Raw genomic sequence first — 17,948 nt, forward strand, 5'->3', positions numbered from 1 at the left:
CCAGTATCCGGCTCAGTGCAGCCTGTACCTGGCTTAAGAGATACAGATCTATAAATGTGATCCGTGGAAGATAACAGAGGGAAAGTGTCTCTCCGCACTTTGATGCCAGCCTGGGAGGCAAGACAGTAAATATTTAGTTCTAGTCTTTTATTTTCTTCTCCACCCGTGACAAATCCAGGATTGTACGGGAAGCTCCAGAGGCAGAAGGAAAAGTTATTTCCGACAGCCTCCTTTTTTTTAAAAATCTCGTGGGTTAATTCAGGCTGAGGAAATGTAGGATGCAGACAACACAACACGCTTCCCCTCCTGCGTTTGGCATTTCTGTAAACAGACACCCAATTATTCAATCAGAGGTGAGGGAGCGTTTTCCACAATTCAAATCAATAAGCGGTGAAATACTGTCGGATGTTTGCCTTTTCTTGCTGTAAAGTCGTCAACAGAACAGCATGCAGATTGAAATGGATACGACTATTAACCTTCACCGTCAACATGTCCGGATACAAAACACCGACTTGAGAAAGACGTGATCGATGTTCCTCGTACTTCCTGTGACAAACTAAGCAGCAGTGAACAGACCTGAAAAACATCTGAGCATGAGAGTGCAATTCAAACTGAAAGGTACTGCACCTTAAAGAGATTCAACCCACTTAAAAGTGTTATTATTGAGCTGTAAACTAAATGATATGACGTTTCTTTGATGAAATATGTTAATGATGGTTTTAAAATCACATTTATTTCCAAATATATAAAAAAAATCTATATTTTAATATTGGTTAAACATGGCTCATAACACCCCCCAGGGTTTCAAACCGTCTTGCTTACATAGTGTCGACCATATATCTATATATTTGAAAAGCTTAACACCCTCTAATCAAAGGCGGGCGGCCTCCTGCCACCAGCGGCCGCTTGTGAGTGTGTGAATCCTCAAAGTCGCACTCATTTTCAAATCTATGCTGAAATTAAACCCCTCAACCACCACATCGCCCACCATTAAGAGACATCCGACCATCCTCTCCTGCCCCTCGGCCACTGTACCAGTGGTTGAAACGGCTCCAGATCACCACTCTCCTCAGGCACAGCTCAGCTCCACCTGTCACAGCGCCGGCTGCCTGTGCCGGTGGTTCTTCCACCTTTTTTTTTTCAGATTTACTCAATTTCATGTCTTAAGTGGCTTAGAACACATCAAATCCAAGCAGGGAGCTTTCTTTATTCACACATATTTAAGATTTTGGCCACAACAGATTATAAAAGCCTCATTTTAGGTTTTAGGGATGAATGTGCAGTAAGATGGAAGCTCAACTGGTTATGTCATTTTCTCACACAATTAATAAAATAGATTTAGGTAGAGGCTTACTAACTAATTCAGTGTCTTGGTTAAAATAATATAATTCATTCAGAACTGCTCTCTCACACAATCCACTGCTATTAAAGTGACTTTGCTCTGTTTGATTTATCCCTGTGTGAAATGTGGAACGCCTCACCCACCTACTCACCCACAATCCAACAGAGAGCTCCACACACAGGTGGGATTCTCTCACATAAAGTATAAAATAATCAGCACCTGCTTTCCGGCGTTCAGAGTGTTTTTGTGCGGCTGTAAACCTGCATGTGCGTTCTCTCGATGTTGACCTTCCTGAGGAGCTCTCGACGCGGCAAAGAGGCGCGAGAGGAAATCTTGCCGTCCTCTGTCTGTCTGTGTGGAGAGCAGCCCTGTTCATCTGTGCTGTACACACACAGCCTGAGATGATTCATTAGATAGGAATGACATCTGACACGTGAACACTGAATTTTGCCCTGTGTGTCTGTGTGGAGAGCAGGCCTGCATGCCACACGCAGCCGATGACCACGGAAGCTGCATCAATAAATGAGAATTGCTGCCATTTTCACCCTTGCCACATCCAAACAAACTAAAAGGTAGAAAATCCCATGAGGGGAAGCCCAACATTTGATCCATTTGATACAATTTTCATTCTGTTTCCCGTCAAGGGGGCTTTAAGAATGTAGCATCTTTTAAGATCAAGCTTCCTGTACACACGACCCCCCCCCCCCCCAACTGTCTTTCTCTAATCTGCTCTTCCTCCCACTTTCCCTTTGTCTCTCCGCTCGCTGCTGAAGTGTGAAATGGATCTTTCCTGATCTCTGAGCACCTGGTTTCCAAGGGAACCACAAGTGCTGTTTGAGTTAAATTTGCAGTGAAAATGGTTGCCGGCTGCTGAACAGTACAGCAGGGACTATTATCACTGCTTCGTGCCATGTGGGAGTCGAAGGATATTAACTCAGAGCGGCAAAAAACAAGACATATAGACATACGAAACGAAAGCAAACTTTCGAGACACCGGACACTTGACATACGATATATCACTCAACTGTAATGCAGTCGCTGTCCGAGAGCAGTCAAACTGGAGAGTGAAGCAGCAGCCTCGGACGTGGGGGTAAACTTTTCCTCTGGAATGGCATCAATAAATCATGGGCATTCATGAGTGAGATTAAGAATTCATGCCAACTGGCTTGTGGTTCATAGATAACAGGGCTTCAGCCTGTCCCTGTCCATCCAGCCTGTTTTTGTCTAATGGTGAAAATGTGGAGTGTGTGGGCAACACTCAACTGAGGTAGAAAACAAAATGTGTTCTTCAGATGAGATATTCTAACCTGCAGGCAAATTGGCTGATATGGGATGAGCTCTGATGAGGAGACAGAATCTCAAAGTCAGAGGGAGAGAGCTGCAAAGCAGTAAATGTGAAATATGTCGTGATGGTGAAACTGAAGAAAGTGACTAAGAAGAGAGGAGACAGCGTGTCGTCACTGTTTCTCACGTAAGGTCTGAGTTGAGAATTAATAAATAAGGCTACAGAAAAGATGTGACTCCACACTGAGGTCTTCTGGTAACATGTTATTGTTACTCGAAACTCTAAGAAACGTAATCATAAAATCCTCCCGCTGTGCTCGAGTCTGAATATGAGTGAATCTGCAATACAAAACAGTGAGGCCACGTTCCTACTGCAGCTTTAACATGTTTTTAGATTGTTTCGGCACAAAGGCACTGAGCTGTGTCCTCTTCCTTACCAGATATTACATGACAGACAGACTTATGAAAAAACTCAAGGAAGATTCAGTGAAAAGATTTGAGTGAAACTAAGTAGAGCACCAAGGCCCAACAGCCCCATTCAAATTCAATTGCACCAAATTTCACGCACTCGTAAAAATCAGATCCCTAAATATACCTGCTACTTTCATCAAGATAAATACATTTAAATAAGTAAAAATATGGTTTTGCAAAAAGGAAAAACGGCCACTGATCAAGATCTACACCAAACTATAATGGGATCTTTCCTGACCTGTATCACATCCTTCCATCTAGTTTTGCGGTATTCCATCTTGTAGTTTTTGTGTAATACTGCTAACAACAAACAGACGAAAACACAACCTACATGGTTGAATACAGGAACTGGAAAGTTATGGATTCTTAATGTTGCTGTCAGAACTATGGCCCTGAAACCTCAGCCAAGCATCAGTCACATGTAATCTAAACTAATTTTGTTCTTTTAGCCATTTTTCTATAGGTATAATTAAAACTGAATAAGTAGGGGCAACAAATACCATTAAAAGTCAGATACTTATTCTCTTACTGATGGACGTGGTTATTTTAAAAATGGTTCTAGTGGTTGTAATGGTGGTGATGGGAGCCGTGCTACTGGCACAAATTCATATACCCGTGAGGGAAGTGAGAAGAAGACAAGGGCATTGTGTTGGTCTTTCATAACGAGTCAAAAATAATATTGAATGATTTAGACCTCTGCCTTTTATGCCATGATCCGATTTCACCTGGGAATAAATTATTCAACATCTCATGAGGTGCTTTCTTCTCCTCCTTGGCTCGGACACTTAAATTCTTCCAGTCAGCTTCAGTATTCTCTATATTGACAATCTTACATTAAATTACACCCAGTCACCGTGTCTCAATTAAAAATAGCATAAGTGCAGCACACGATAACCCGGAGTGGGAGGCGCTCCGAGGGATCTATGTAGTGTCTCTATCTGTGTATGTGCGTGTGTGTATAACAATGTACAGTGCAACATACAGAAACTACAGCAGTGTGAAAGTCATTATTATCGGGATATATATCTTGGCATATTCTTAAACTGAAAATATGGTGAGAGGTGAGAGTAGGTGTTTGGAAGCTTGAAATCTAATTTTAAAAAGTTTTGCATGATTGAAATTAAGGTTTGATGCCTTGCATAAGGTTTTAAAAGGCTGAAGAAAACATTTAAAATCTCTGCAAACATTATTTTCTATTTGAGTTTTCATTTCTTAAACCTGCAGCACATTATTAACAGTGTTTTTTTTAGGGTTTCAAATGTGTCACTGTTCTCCCAGTGCATTGTGTTTTTTTCCCAGGTTTAAAACCTTGAAGGCGGTGATCGAAGAACTGGTGTACGTACGTTGGAAAATTAGTTCCTAAATGTTGAAACTTGATATTTGAAACTGAGTTAAGGTTGATTAGTGTTTGCTAAGTAACTCCTAACCAAAGATAAGCCTCTTTCTTAAATTATATCTGTTCAAAATATGATCCCTTAACACACACACACACACATTCTTCACCTGTGTTGACGAAGAAAACCATGACAAAGTGTATTTGCTGAAGAGTAACTATACGGAGGCTTAGTGGGTTGCTATAATTGAAAGTGTGTAGATTTCCTCTGTGACCCTTTCTGAAGTTAATTGTGAGAGAGAATCCACCAAACAGACGGGGAGAGAAGCCAAACCCAATCAGTGGAAATAAATATTGGCACAAAGGCTCCAGAGATTAGAGACGAGAAGATCCAGGACGAGATCCATGAAAGTGAGAAATGTGAGTTTTTGTGACGGTAAAAAAAAAAAAAATAGACAAAACATGAAATTGTAAGTAGATGTTTTCTGGGTTATGTTTGGCTTTTCATTCATCTTGGTGAAAATTAGACGTCGTACTGAGCGTGTGAAGCTGGGATGGAAATGAAGAGAAGAAGAAACGAAGTGGTGTTAACTCCTGCTGACTATTGACAGGAAAAAGGAAAGAACTGTGGAAAAGACAGTTTTCTCGGAGGATATGTATTACCGCCTGCCTCTGGACAAAAACTGGCATGAAAACTATCTTTTAATCATTAGAGGAACCGAAGCGCACAACAACGTGACTGAAGTTGAATCTCTGAAGAATGGATTAATTCAAAGTAAACCTCTCTGCTTTCTTTTTGTCTCCCTCAAAATGGCCCTGAAAATGAAATCCATTCTGAGGGAAGATAAGAGACCTATTATCCTAACAGAATAATTACAAACACACCAAACAGATCCAGCATGATGAAAGTTCGCTGCAAGAAAAATCCCCCAAAACATTAACACTGAATTTAATCACGGCTGAATCTTTAAGTACGCTGGTGCGCTGTAGGTGGACTCATCTCATCCATGTTCTAACTTTACTGCATTAGTCACCTTTGTTTGCCTCCATCTGGATTTAGTTTTGTAACAACAGCGCTACAGCCGACCTGCTGCTGGAGACGGGATAAAGTAAAAAAACTGGATTTCAAACAAGAAGTAGAAAAGCAGCGATGTTGAAGACAAACAGCAAACTGAGATCAACACAGCATCGTGTGGTGCGTTAAAGCACCGCGATCAGTAAACAGTGCGAGGGGGCTGTTTGATACGGTGCTCGACACAAACGTGCAGCAGTGATGGCAAAGCAGATAAAGACTATGGAGATGCATTTCCTGAGCCTGTAATGACTTCACTAATGAAGACGACTGCGTTTCAAATGGAAAAGAAAATAAGACAGCTGGAATTTTCCACCCACTTATTTACTTTCGCTTGAGATTAAAGCTCGATACAGAAACTGCATGACTGTGGCCGAGCGCATTAAAAACCTCCAGCATCAGCAGCAGCAGCGGTGATGTTGCAGTCCGGAGGGCTGGAGTTCAAATCCCAGATGTGCTTCTCAGCCACACAATGTTTTCCGGTGCTATGATATCTTCATTTCTCTTCCTCTCTCTCTCTCTGCATCAGTAAAGAGTGAAAGCACCGGCCTGCCTATGCATTTGAAACTGATATTACAAGCAAGCGAGGTCATCGCTGAAGCTACAATGTCGGAGACGGGGTTGTATATATTTTCCTTGCTCCTCATTGCGGCAGGAAACTGTGTTGTCTGTGCAAACTGAAAATCCCTCGGAGCGAAATAAAAAATGCATCCTGTTGTTCGCCGACAAAGATGAAACGAAAGGTGCATGTTCATTATGACAAATGTGTGTTGTGTTGCACCGAAGCGCAGATCAGATGTGTGTTTCACCCCTGTTTCAAGTCTGACATCCCATTTCCTCCCAAGAGCTCAACACTTCCCCCCCTTTCTTCTTGATCTGAACTCGGTTAAAGATCCGCTGTGCTGCTGTCGGCGCTGCGCTCCTGCTTTCATGAATGTATGAACAGGACCCAAAAAATAAACACTTTACACTTAAAATATTCAAAGGTTCTGGCTGCTTTCAAGACATGAGAAAGAGATCTTCACAGGGGCGATGAGAATCAGTAAAATGCAAAAGAGGTTCTTCAGGTTTCACAGCTAAAACTCTCCCACTTTGACAAATATTAAAGTTAATTATATCCTGCCCGTGCAACAATTATCTTCAGCGGAAAAACGAACCTTCAACGAACCTTTTTTTTGTGCTGACAATTTCAGCACAGCCTCTGAAAAGGCACAAGAGCCAAATGCTCAACAATCAACAGTTGTCATGTAACTAAATGTCTTGTCAACATTGTTTATTTCATTGGAGCACATTTCAATTCACATGATGATATCAGTGCCACGGAGTCCAGTTACGTAAACGCAGGAGTGGACTGGGTTTCTATGTCGTTACATCACCTGACAGTGTTCGCTGTGGCCTCATACTGAGCACAATGGCAGAAAAGTGCAGAGCAATTAACACCCACTCTACACACGCACACGCACACGCGCACACGCACACACACACACACACACACACGCACAAATGTACCTTTTATCAAGTGATTTTGCAGCCTCTTAAAGCTCTATTGCTCAGCTTATATATGTGTACAGCTGCTTTTATAGCTTTTATAGGGTTACGGCATGGTGGTCCAGTGGTGTCGCCTCACAGCAAGAGGGTTCCTGGTTGAAATCTCGGTAACAAGGTTTTCTCTGGGTACTCCAAAACTTCTGCCACAGACTACATACACACAGACTGGGGTTAGGGGAATTGCTGACTCTAAATTGACCAAAGGTGAGATAGGTTGTGTTGTTTGTGTCTGTATGTCCCTGTGATTGAATAGGGTGAGCCTGGACTCTTGCACCATATCAGAGGTTAATGGATATACATAATGGATGGATGGAGCTGCTTTTATAAGAAGTTTTTGCAGTTTACAATGCATGACATAGATTATTAGCCGTGCTATTATTTCTGTGTTTCTGTGTTTATGTGAATGGTAGCGTATGTCTAATATCCTTTTTTTATTATTTGAAAGGTAGACCACAATTAAGAAAATGTACAGATTATATTATATAACAATTATTTATTTGTAGTTGACCTTATGACTGCATTATTGTACCTCATGCCCCTGACTGTGACCGACCCAGTCTTTTTTACTATTTAAAATATCTTTATCGTGGCAGTACAACTTATTAAAGTAAAATTTCCACTGAATGACAACCACTTTCAAGCTGACACTCACTTTGTGGTTCCCAACCAAGAGTCAAGTGGAGTTGTTGATGAAAACAGGACACCGCAGCAGCTGTTACAGCATAGAGGCTACACCTGTGGGCTGGGGTTACAGTGGGAGTTCATTAAACATTAAGGCGGAGGCGTAGAAGTTGATGCCCTGTTGTTTGTTGTTGTGCACACATTCACAACAGCAGCACTCAACACCATTTCCAGCCAGAAAGATTCAAAAGCCATTAAAAAGCAATTAAATGCTCAAATGGAAAAAAAAACAGTTGAGTCCAGTATTTTTGGTTTATTTTATAAAATCAACTGATTATGCCACTGCTCCTACACAGGATTGTTTATGAGAGATTAGTTCTGGCCAAGAATGAGCAGCTGAGTTTTTCAGAGATGATGTGCATGCCCACGGAAATGATTTGTGGCAGAAGGAGGGTGTTCGGCTTTGGGAGACATGGATGTGAAATGCTACCAAGTGGCCCAATCGGGGTAGAAGCCATAGATATAGCTTTACTATATTATATTTGAGTGAAAATGGTAGTGAAATAGCACGTTTATTTTTAAGACATCACGCACCAGAAGCCACTTTACGGCATTTCATCAGAGCCTGAGTGTGGAATGTAGTTACAAGCATCACCATGAAGATACTTCATTAGCCAGATTTACATTTAACTGTTAAATATGACAATATACCTGGTCCTACTTTAGATGGTCATTGGTATAATGGGATTCTCTGTTCGTACTCAATCATAGACTGTAGAAGATGGACAACTTGTCTCCAACCTCCTTCTTCTTCCTTCCAGAAATTAATGAAATTTCACCCCATTTTTAAGTGACTATTCAAAAACATACTTTCCGGACAATTATTTTTTAAATATTTTGGCTCATGTCCCATCCACTAACATGGAAGATGCAGGATTTATGACCTATACCACAGCTAGCCACCAGGTGGCGATCAAGAGACTTTGGTTTCACTTCTTGGGCAGCTGTCATGTCGTCCACCTTTATATACAGTCACACACTGATGATTCAACGCAGAAATATAAATTGGCCTTTAACTCCAACACTGACCACAATCTCTCGCCTTCTCCACTTCTATACGTCACCAAACAGCCACCTGTATAAACGAAAGAATTACAACCTCAAACCGTGTTGAAATGACAGCTCTGTGCTGTAAGACATGTTCGAGCTTGCTTTAAGCAGCGCAGGTGGTGACTGACACGTTCTCCCCTCGAGGTTTAACGTAGCTGCTGAAACTCTCCATTCTACAAACCCTTTCAACCTGGACTCAGCTGATACCAGCAGATACACACTCGCTTCACACAACACTTCCACTGTGCACACACTGCACCTCAAAGTCTGTATGCTGAGCCGTGCCAATGAGAGCAACAGGGAGCTTCAGGGCTGGACTCCTCTATGTCCCAGAGCCAGACTGTATATTCTCTATAGGCTATATAGAGAGAGGGAGTCTATATAGTGTACAGGGTGGACTATAGACTCTGCTTCTGTTAACCTCTGGATAGATCGCTTCTGTTTTCTGCTGCTTCAATTAACTTTTAGTGTTTATTACACTGCTAATAATTGCTTTTAATTTGGATTTAAACACCTTTGTCATCTTCTGCTATAGCCCAGTGCTTCTCACATGGGTGTCCATGAAAAGCTTCCAGATTCATCCCTTAAAATAATCATGTTAATATTTGTGTTGATACATTATATTTTAAAACTTGTCTCATCGACATGTAGAAGACATGTATCATAGACATTTATAATCCACATAACACAACAACATAACATGACATTTTATCTTGTATCACAGACAGTTGACACTTGTCTTGTGTTGTTCTTTCATATAACTTAGTAAAAGTGCTTTGGTTAAATTATTTGACGGTACAACCATGAGTGGACCCCTAGAATATTTTCTCTGTTGGGGTCCTTGGCTGAGTTAAAAATAAAGATTGGTATAGTTTGGGGGTGCAGAAAAAATACGAGTAGCATCATTGCATGCATGCATAATTGAACAAATGACTTCCTTTCATTAGTTGCCAGCCTGTTGATTTATATAGCTCATCATCCTGCACACCGTGGACCCAAAAGTGAAACATTCTGGAAAACCCGATGCATTTGGATGATCCACCCGGTACCGGCTGTACAGCAGCCGAGCATCCTGGCACAGTCATTGTTATCATGAGAGACATCAGCGTACATCGTAACGTTAAGTTCCTACCTGGTCCTGCTGCTGTGCCGCTTTCACTGGCCCATTTACGTCTTTAGCAGAAGTCATGATGGTGAATGATGAGGAGGAAGAGGAGAGGAGGAAGAGGAGAGGAGAGGAGAGAGAGAGAGATAGAGCACGCACCGGGTGTCCGCTGCTGCTGACAGGTGCACAATAATAACGAGGCGGAGAGAGAGAGGAGCACAGAGAGAGAGAGAGAGAGGGAGAGTGAGTGAGTGAGTGAGGGAGAGAGATAAATAGGTGCACAGAGAGAGAGAGAGAGAGAGATCGAGAGAGAGAGAGAGAGAGAGAGAGAGGGAGAGAAAGAGAGAGAGAGAGAGAGAGAGACGTACAGAATGTTGAAGAGTATCCGGTTATTTGCAGAAATGAAGAAGAGACCGTGGGTGCAGTCAGACCAGACAGCGCAGAGTTCAGTTCAGCAGCTGATGCGCAGGAAAGATGTGGGAAGTTCAGATCATCTTTCACATGCGGACACAGTCATCCCAGCTCCCACACCTCAACTCTATACCTGCCTACACATGATTCATTCTCAGGATTTAGTCTCCAATTTGCATTATTTATTCACATTTATTCAGAGAAGTTGTGTTTGAGAGTAATGGAGATATCTTTTGAGCGGAAAAAATAAATGTCAGAGGAAAATGGAGAATAAATGTCAGGCTGCTATAAAGTTATTTTTCTCAGCATCCGTGACTCCATGCACACCAGTGGCTGATCTAGGATTTTTCTGCATAGGGGGCCATTAAGGGGCCAATTATATATACAACATCAATGTAGAATTCCTGATTCAGTCACATTTAAGTCATTCCTTATTTACTGTTGGATTCAAACCCACACGTCAGTGAATATATATTTGAAAATTGTTCCTTGTCGAAGCCCATTGTGTACTTCAAAAAGATTTTTTTGTCATATTTATTGTTAGTAATTGACTGACAGGAAAGGGTTACTTCAAAAGCCAAATCAGATTTACACTGGGGCCAGTGCCCCCTTGCCCCACCCCTCGGATCAGCTCCTACATTATTTATGACCCAGACACAATTATTCAGAGAAATTGTGAATTGGAGTAATGGAAATATCCTTTGAGTTGGAAAAATTAAAGTCAGAGGCAAATGTATCAGGCTGCTTTCAAGTTGGGTTTCCCCGGCAAAGAAACTGAAGCTAAAACGAAGCCAAAAAAAAAATTATAATCTAAATAAATTAGAATGGCACTCAGGGGACCTCATACCGCTGTCAAGGCCCGACAGTCCCCTTACATTCAATCAAGCCTCACCAAATTGTCCTATAGGTACACACCCTGATCCACAAAAAAATGTAATTAGTTCCTCCCTGACCCATACTGCATATGTTAAGTTGTTTTTGTGTAATCTTGCTCACTAACATACAGACAGACAACATAACCTCCTTAGCAGAGGCAACACAAATTAGCAGCTCCAATAAGTGTGTAAGACTTACAGCCCAGTCTGAAACTGCGACGCTTCACTATTTCATTTCCACACTTTTCCCCTTTTCCCCATAAAGACAGCTCAAGGTTTTGTCCTTCCACCTGGACCTATATTTAGTTGGCTTCACCGCTCAACTCACAGCAGCAGCAGCAGCAGCAGCAGCTGATAATATGGAGACCTGTCAGTCTGGATCAGATCACTGTGGGTGCTCATTACTGGCAAGTCCATTAAACAGGAAATGGAAACAGGAATCAATGCAAAATATACCTCCGTTCTTTTGAGAAGGGATTCTTAGTTTTCATCATCACGGCTGACAATGTTCTGTGCACTGCAGGTTAGGCAGTATGGGGAAGAAAAAATTTGCATGGTGCGTCTATGTCCATAAAAATCACATTCATAACACTCGTCTGCCAGTATGGCTGCATTGTCTGCCAATAAAACAAAAGCTTTCTGCTGGCCTGGCTGTTGAGAGGCAGCGCTACCGTCCTCCCACATAGAGCAGAAATAGTTCCAGCTCCAAACAAAACATTGTTTGCGCTGCTCCTCTCTTGCCGCGTGTCACATCTCTGTGCGCACACGATCCACATTCTTGTTAGCACAGCTTGTCTGCCTATTTGTGCTACACACACACACACACACACACACACACACACACACACACACACACACACACACACACACACACACACACACACACACACACACACACACACACACACACACACACACACACACACACACACACACACACACACACACACAGTGCTCTCGTGCAGGAAGGAGCATTTTTAGTCAGCAGCCGTGCACAGTTTCTGCACAACTTCTGGCCTTTTGAACCGATCATCTGTTGGAGGGAAAGCAACTGAAGAATCTCGAGTAAAGATAGAAAGACGGAGAGTCCGTGATGTGAGTCACAGGCAGAGAGGAGGATATGTTTGGCATGCAAAGGTGAAGGGAAGATGGTCTTGTTGCAATAATGTCTTCAGTGTCTATATTATCATCTATAGTAGGTGATTATTGTTTATTACAGACAACAATGTGGGGTTTGTGGATTTATATCTAAATTTATGGAAATAAATATGGCAAATTATAAAGGTAAGAGGAAATTGTTTGCCCAGCAATAGTAATGTATGGTAGACTGAGTCATGACATGTTTTGATTGCTCCAGGAAATTAAACAGTGCAATCTAGCTTTTCCTGCGATTACATCCTTGTTCATTACTTTCAACATGAGGATACGAGGCACTGCCAGTAACTGTCACCACCTGAGGTCCCACTTAAAAGTTTATTAAAGTTTTTAAAGTGTTTCTCATCATTTGGACGATGACTGTGAGAATGTGAAAATCGTCAAAGGTTCATCCTCATCCTCCTCACAGTTAGGGTCATACCGAGTACCTGGTGTGACGTTCAATAATCCTCTGGCTGTATAACTCCAACATTTTAACAAAGAGTAGACTTGTCCAATTCGAATGAAATTCAAATTACAGAGACCTATGTGACCTCAGTTACATTGATCGGACCAGTAGTGTCTCATTAAATGAATCTGGAATTACTGTGGATGATTTAAAATAAATAAAGTTTCTGCCTTATGTTTTAAATACATCAGCTTCCTTCATTATTTTTTTCAACATTAACGACCTCTTTCCTCATGTTATCAGAATAGAATAGAATAGAAATGAAAGCCTTTATTTTTACCTTATTGTAAAAAATACAACACAATTGTGCAAAACAATATAGCACTGAATTGGAAAGAAAAGATCGCTGCCATCTTGATCCCACAATAAGGTATGTTGCATGAAACTTATACCAGTCAGCTGTCACTGCAGTGAGGTATACAGATGTAGAGTTTATGGAAAAGAGAGTGGTGGTTTCAGATCTGTAGTCAGAGTCCAGATATCAGAATCAGGGCAAAATAAAGTCAGATCATTGTATTGCTACATGTATGTAATTCACAAATGATGAAAAAAGTCAACAATAACAAAAACCGAAGCATATAGGCCAGCAGATGAGCAAAATCTTAATAGTAGAGAGAAAATATTAAGTAGTCAGACTGAACTTGGACAAAGTTTCATAATGTTGCAGATCAAACAGGTCGATGTCGGCAGCTCGATTCAGGCTGTCAAGTGTAAAAGGTCACGAGTCGACCCAAACGTAGCATTCTAAACATAGCATTCTGTGTCAGTGTGCAGTTCCACATGTGGCCTGAGGGAGCAGCATGACCCGCTCACTGCCAGGACTGATTTCAGCACCACGGCTGTGGACAGCTCCACTAAGACGGGAACAAAGAACCTTTGTTACCTCTCAGCCCAAAAAACACAAATCCACATCCTCTCATTCAGATATATAACGAGTGTAACCGTGTCAGAAATCTGCATTTCACAAGTGAAGATTTTTTAAATCCTTGGAATGTGTGACTGTCTCTCTCTCCTTACCTTTCTAACTGTTTTCACTCGTACTCATGTGCTTTCCACTGATGCTCAGCAAAAGATTTAAAGACGAAAGCTCCTGAAAATTAGCTGCACAGAACTACGAGTTTCCTAAGAGAGGTCAAAGCCAACAGGACAGTATTTACAAGATGAAAACTGCATTAAACAGAAAGCAAACACAGGGAGGCCCAAACACAGCGAGGAGCACAACGGCTGATTATCGCTACACATTACACGTAGGTTCTGGCAACGGATACCTTCCGCGGAACAATCTGGCTTAATTGGAGGAGCACAAGAAAATGAAGCAGTGTGTCAGAGCGTGCCAGCAGGGGCTTCGTGTTTACAACACACGCTCTCCTTCAAACCCCACTTTTATCAGCTAATTGACAGTAATTTTCATTTATATTCCGTTTAATCATTCAATGGTTTATGTGCTGCCTGAGACAGCATCTCTAGACGGCAGCTGTCAAATAAATCTTGGCTTCCAGAGTTCTAAAACAAGTACTTTGCACCGACCAATAAACGTGGAGTGTTGTTGAAGTTATTGGAAGAGTTTTTTTTCTTTCCTTCTTTGTGTCTAGGGGACCAACAAACAGCCGTTTATTTATCTGTCAATAAACAGTGTGGAAGTCTTGAACTGAATGCTAGCTCCCCCCAGTGATCACTAGTTGTCAGACATCTGTTTGTTGGTCAGGAATAAATAAATATACAGAAATATAAAGAAGTTTTAATATAAAGACATTGACTTACAGATTGACAGGGCTATATAAGCAAATTATAAGAGGCTGATGCTCACAGCCTGTGCTCATGTTCATCACTCTGTCATTTCAGACAGAGGAGAAAGCCGAAGAAAAGAGAGAGGGAGGAAGAAGAGAACACCTGACAAAGGCCAGGAGAGATGTTTTTGATGACCGATCATTATCAGCCGAAAGCAGAAAGCCTCACACAGCCACAACCACTTAAAACCAACAATACCAGGCAGCAAACCATTTATCCACCAGGGTTTTCTTTCTACAGCAATAATGAAAGGCTATTTATGGTTTCTGACAAACATACAGCACAATACTGCTGTGGTGAAGAGGGGATTCATATAAGAATATCAACACCTATGCGTGTATATATATGTATGGCAAACAGATTAAAGAGATTAAACTGTAAAAATGTCAAGATAATTAGATTAAATGAAGAATTTATAAGTAAAACAGAACAAGAATGGCACACAAGGCCCATAACAGTCCCTTTATGAAACCACATTTAAATTTACTAGATTCTGATTTTTATTTGAATCCACAACAAATTGCTCACAGTCATCGATAGCAACTCCCTAAAGATGTCTGCTATGAATTTCCTTACATCAAGATTCACACATAAGAATTTCATTCTATGAAAAAACAAACAGAAATGTTGCTAAACATAACCCCCTTGGCTGAGGTAATAAAACAGTAAAACAATGAGGAACACACAAAAACAAAACAGGATAACAACAGTGAATTTTAGGAGAAACTGTCAGCTTTCAACAAGTGACGTAAAAGGTGCGACAGAGGTTTGGGCCTGAGATACACAGAAAGGGAGGTCATGGATAGTTTATCTCAGGTAACAAAGCAAGAAGACCCCGGCCCGAGGATCTCAGATTGAACTGTGCTTAATTATTTACAGACAAATCAGGAATATAACAAGGAGCCGGACGATGCAAAGATCTTAAAATCAGTTCTAAAACTCATAGGGAGTCAATGTAAAGATGCAAGAATCTGAGTTAGTTAAAAGCCGAGCTGCAGCAGTTGACTTGTGGCTGAGGTCGGAGTGAGGAGTGTTACAGAAACACGTTAGAGGAGAAATAAAGGTAATATACTGTAGACCTGTTTGGACCACTGAAGTAATGAAGCTCTTTTGAGGGTCACCGGCTCTCTGACACATGCAGGGTGACCCTCGTCATTAGTTCGAATAAAAAAATAGAGAAGAATGGCTGTAAATTCAAACTGTTCTCCAATGCCAATACAATCCTATCAATCAACAAAAGCTGCTGATTTAGGAACAAGCTGTTTCCACTCAGCCGTGCTGCCAGCTGTCAGCCGGGGGCCAACTCCATCATCAGTCACGTCCACTTCGCCCTCCGGCCTGCCGCGACTCCTTCAGCCGCCCCCAGCTGGAAAGCACACCTGCCTCGCCCACTGTAAATACTGTTGTTTGCAGCTCCACTCCTCGAGCTGAGCTGCAGCCGTAAATCCCACGAAGGGCGAAGTATCGAGGCTGCCGCGCACTCCACGGTTCATCACCGATCATTACTGTACTTAAAGGTCATCAATGTGGCCCAGAGGGAAAGAATCGGCCTGATGAGCGGCAGAGACGTTTTCCAGACTCCAGCAGGCGGAGGCACTCCTTCACTGTCTGGACGTTACACAGCGGTAATTAACAAGTCCACAAAACTTTAATCAGACTCATTATTGGTCTTTTACCAAGAGAGGACTTTTCAGGGGAAACAATTAATCTACCATTCTCTCGTTGACACACGAACGAACACACACACACACACACACACACACACACACGTTTCTACTACTATCTTAGTGAGGAGACTCATTGGCATAATGCATTCCCTAGCCCCTCATCCTAACCATCCAAACTAAATGCCTAACACTAACCCTAACCTAAACTTTGTTCTAACCCTCAAACAGCCCTTTGAAGGAGTGAAAATGTCCTCATTCTGTAGGGTCTGTGCCTAAAATCCTCACTAAGATACAAGTACAGAAACACACAAACACACACGCTATAAAAAATGAAATTAACTTTGTATCACTGCTTAACCTCTGAGCCTCCCTCCTTGACCCCCATCAATACTTAACAGTTTTTCTGGGAAAGCTGCCCCCGCTCGTCGATTTACTCATTAAGTAATAACAACAGCACCAGTTGTTTCACATTAGTCAATGTGGGTGTTTATATTACATTACTGTACATTCGTTAAGTCAAATTTCAAGTTCACAAGCACCAAATCGATATTGTTATTGACGCTGAAAATGCTAGATTCCTGACATGAAGTGCACTGTTAAATGTGTTAATGAGATTTTTTTTTCCTATGTTGTTTATTTGTTTATTGCCTCCAACTCGTGTTTTCCTCCACAGGCTGACACATGTTCCTCTTCCCCAGTTGATTACCGACGTTTATACTGGATTCTATTTAGTGTGAATGAAGCAATTTCATCCTCCCACCACCTCCCTGATGATCAAACTAAAGTTAACATCCACCTCTTGCAAGGCTGCCGGGAGTTACAGCACATGGCAGGTGAGAGGATTCCTGTTTTTGATTATTTTTCATAATCTATATGAAGTCACCAAGTCTATTTTTCTCCCGTGAACCCTAAACAACAGATGGCACCGGTCTCTATCACCTGCACGAAATGTCACACACTTCCACCCGAGGCTCCCGATCCCCTGAGGACACAGATGCAGCTCGTCTCCACGGCACGCCACCGAGCGGCATGGCAGCTTTTCAGTGAACAACTGAACTCAAGCAGAAATAAAAGACCCACACAGGTCAGTGTCTGACAAAAGCAGCACGGGAAATATATATACCCCTGGAGAAAATAAGTGGGAAACGGTAGAACAGTTGCAGATAATGGAGGCTTACACTGTGCTCCCAGTCTGGCCTCGTAGATCTCAGTAGTGCCGACCAGACCCACAACCTTTCATTTACTGCAAGATTAGGTTCCTGTGCACTTAAAGCTCATCTGCTCCGATTTTAATTTACCAGACACAAAAGCAGGCTCCTTCAAACTGCAGACTTCGATATCTCCAGGGAACAAGAGTCTGCTCAGAAACATCAAACAAAGAAGACAGGCGAGTACTGGAGGAGCCTCTGAGCTCAGAGTGAGAGACCATGGGGACGCATGCGATAACCAATTATTTGTCTTTGGGCTCAGAGGGGAAAGCTCTTGAAATACTTTTTTTGAAATATATATTTTTTTTACTGCACCCACACTTTTGATGATGTTCTCAAAGAAGCCAGTGCTCACACATCACCACTGCTTTCACACATCATACCTTGCTTGTATTCATTTGGCTTCATTCAAAATTCTGAAGTATCTTAAATACTTATAAACCATTGTATTTATTATGCTTATTATTATGTTTTTTAAATCATTTAAAATCATTTTAAGTCAGGCACTTG

At 41.7% G+C, this 17,948-nt stretch overlaps 1 protein-coding gene across 5 annotated transcripts in view; it reads right to left on the reverse strand.

Annotated features, from left to right (window-relative positions):
• LOC117778800 (dipeptidyl aminopeptidase-like protein 6) overlaps positions 1–17,948 on the reverse strand; it is a 71,315-nt gene that overhangs the window by 22,371 nt on the left and 30,996 nt on the right. The window contains exon 1 of one of the 5 annotated variants that reach the window (XM_034614614.1): positions 9,914–10,105. The exons of the other annotated variants lie outside the window; for them this stretch is intronic. Within the exon in view, the coding sequence (XP_034470505.1) occupies positions 9,914–9,970 (57 nt within the window). The 5' untranslated portion in view covers positions 9,971–10,105. Of the gene's footprint in view, positions 1–9,913; positions 10,106–17,948 lie in introns of those variants that run through there. 5 annotated transcript variants of the gene reach the window in all.

This window comes from Hippoglossus hippoglossus, chromosome 17 (genome assembly GCF_009819705.1).
Source record: "Hippoglossus hippoglossus isolate fHipHip1 chromosome 17, fHipHip1.pri, whole genome shotgun sequence".
Taxonomy (NCBI): Eukaryota; Metazoa; Chordata; class Actinopteri; order Pleuronectiformes; family Pleuronectidae; genus Hippoglossus; species Hippoglossus hippoglossus.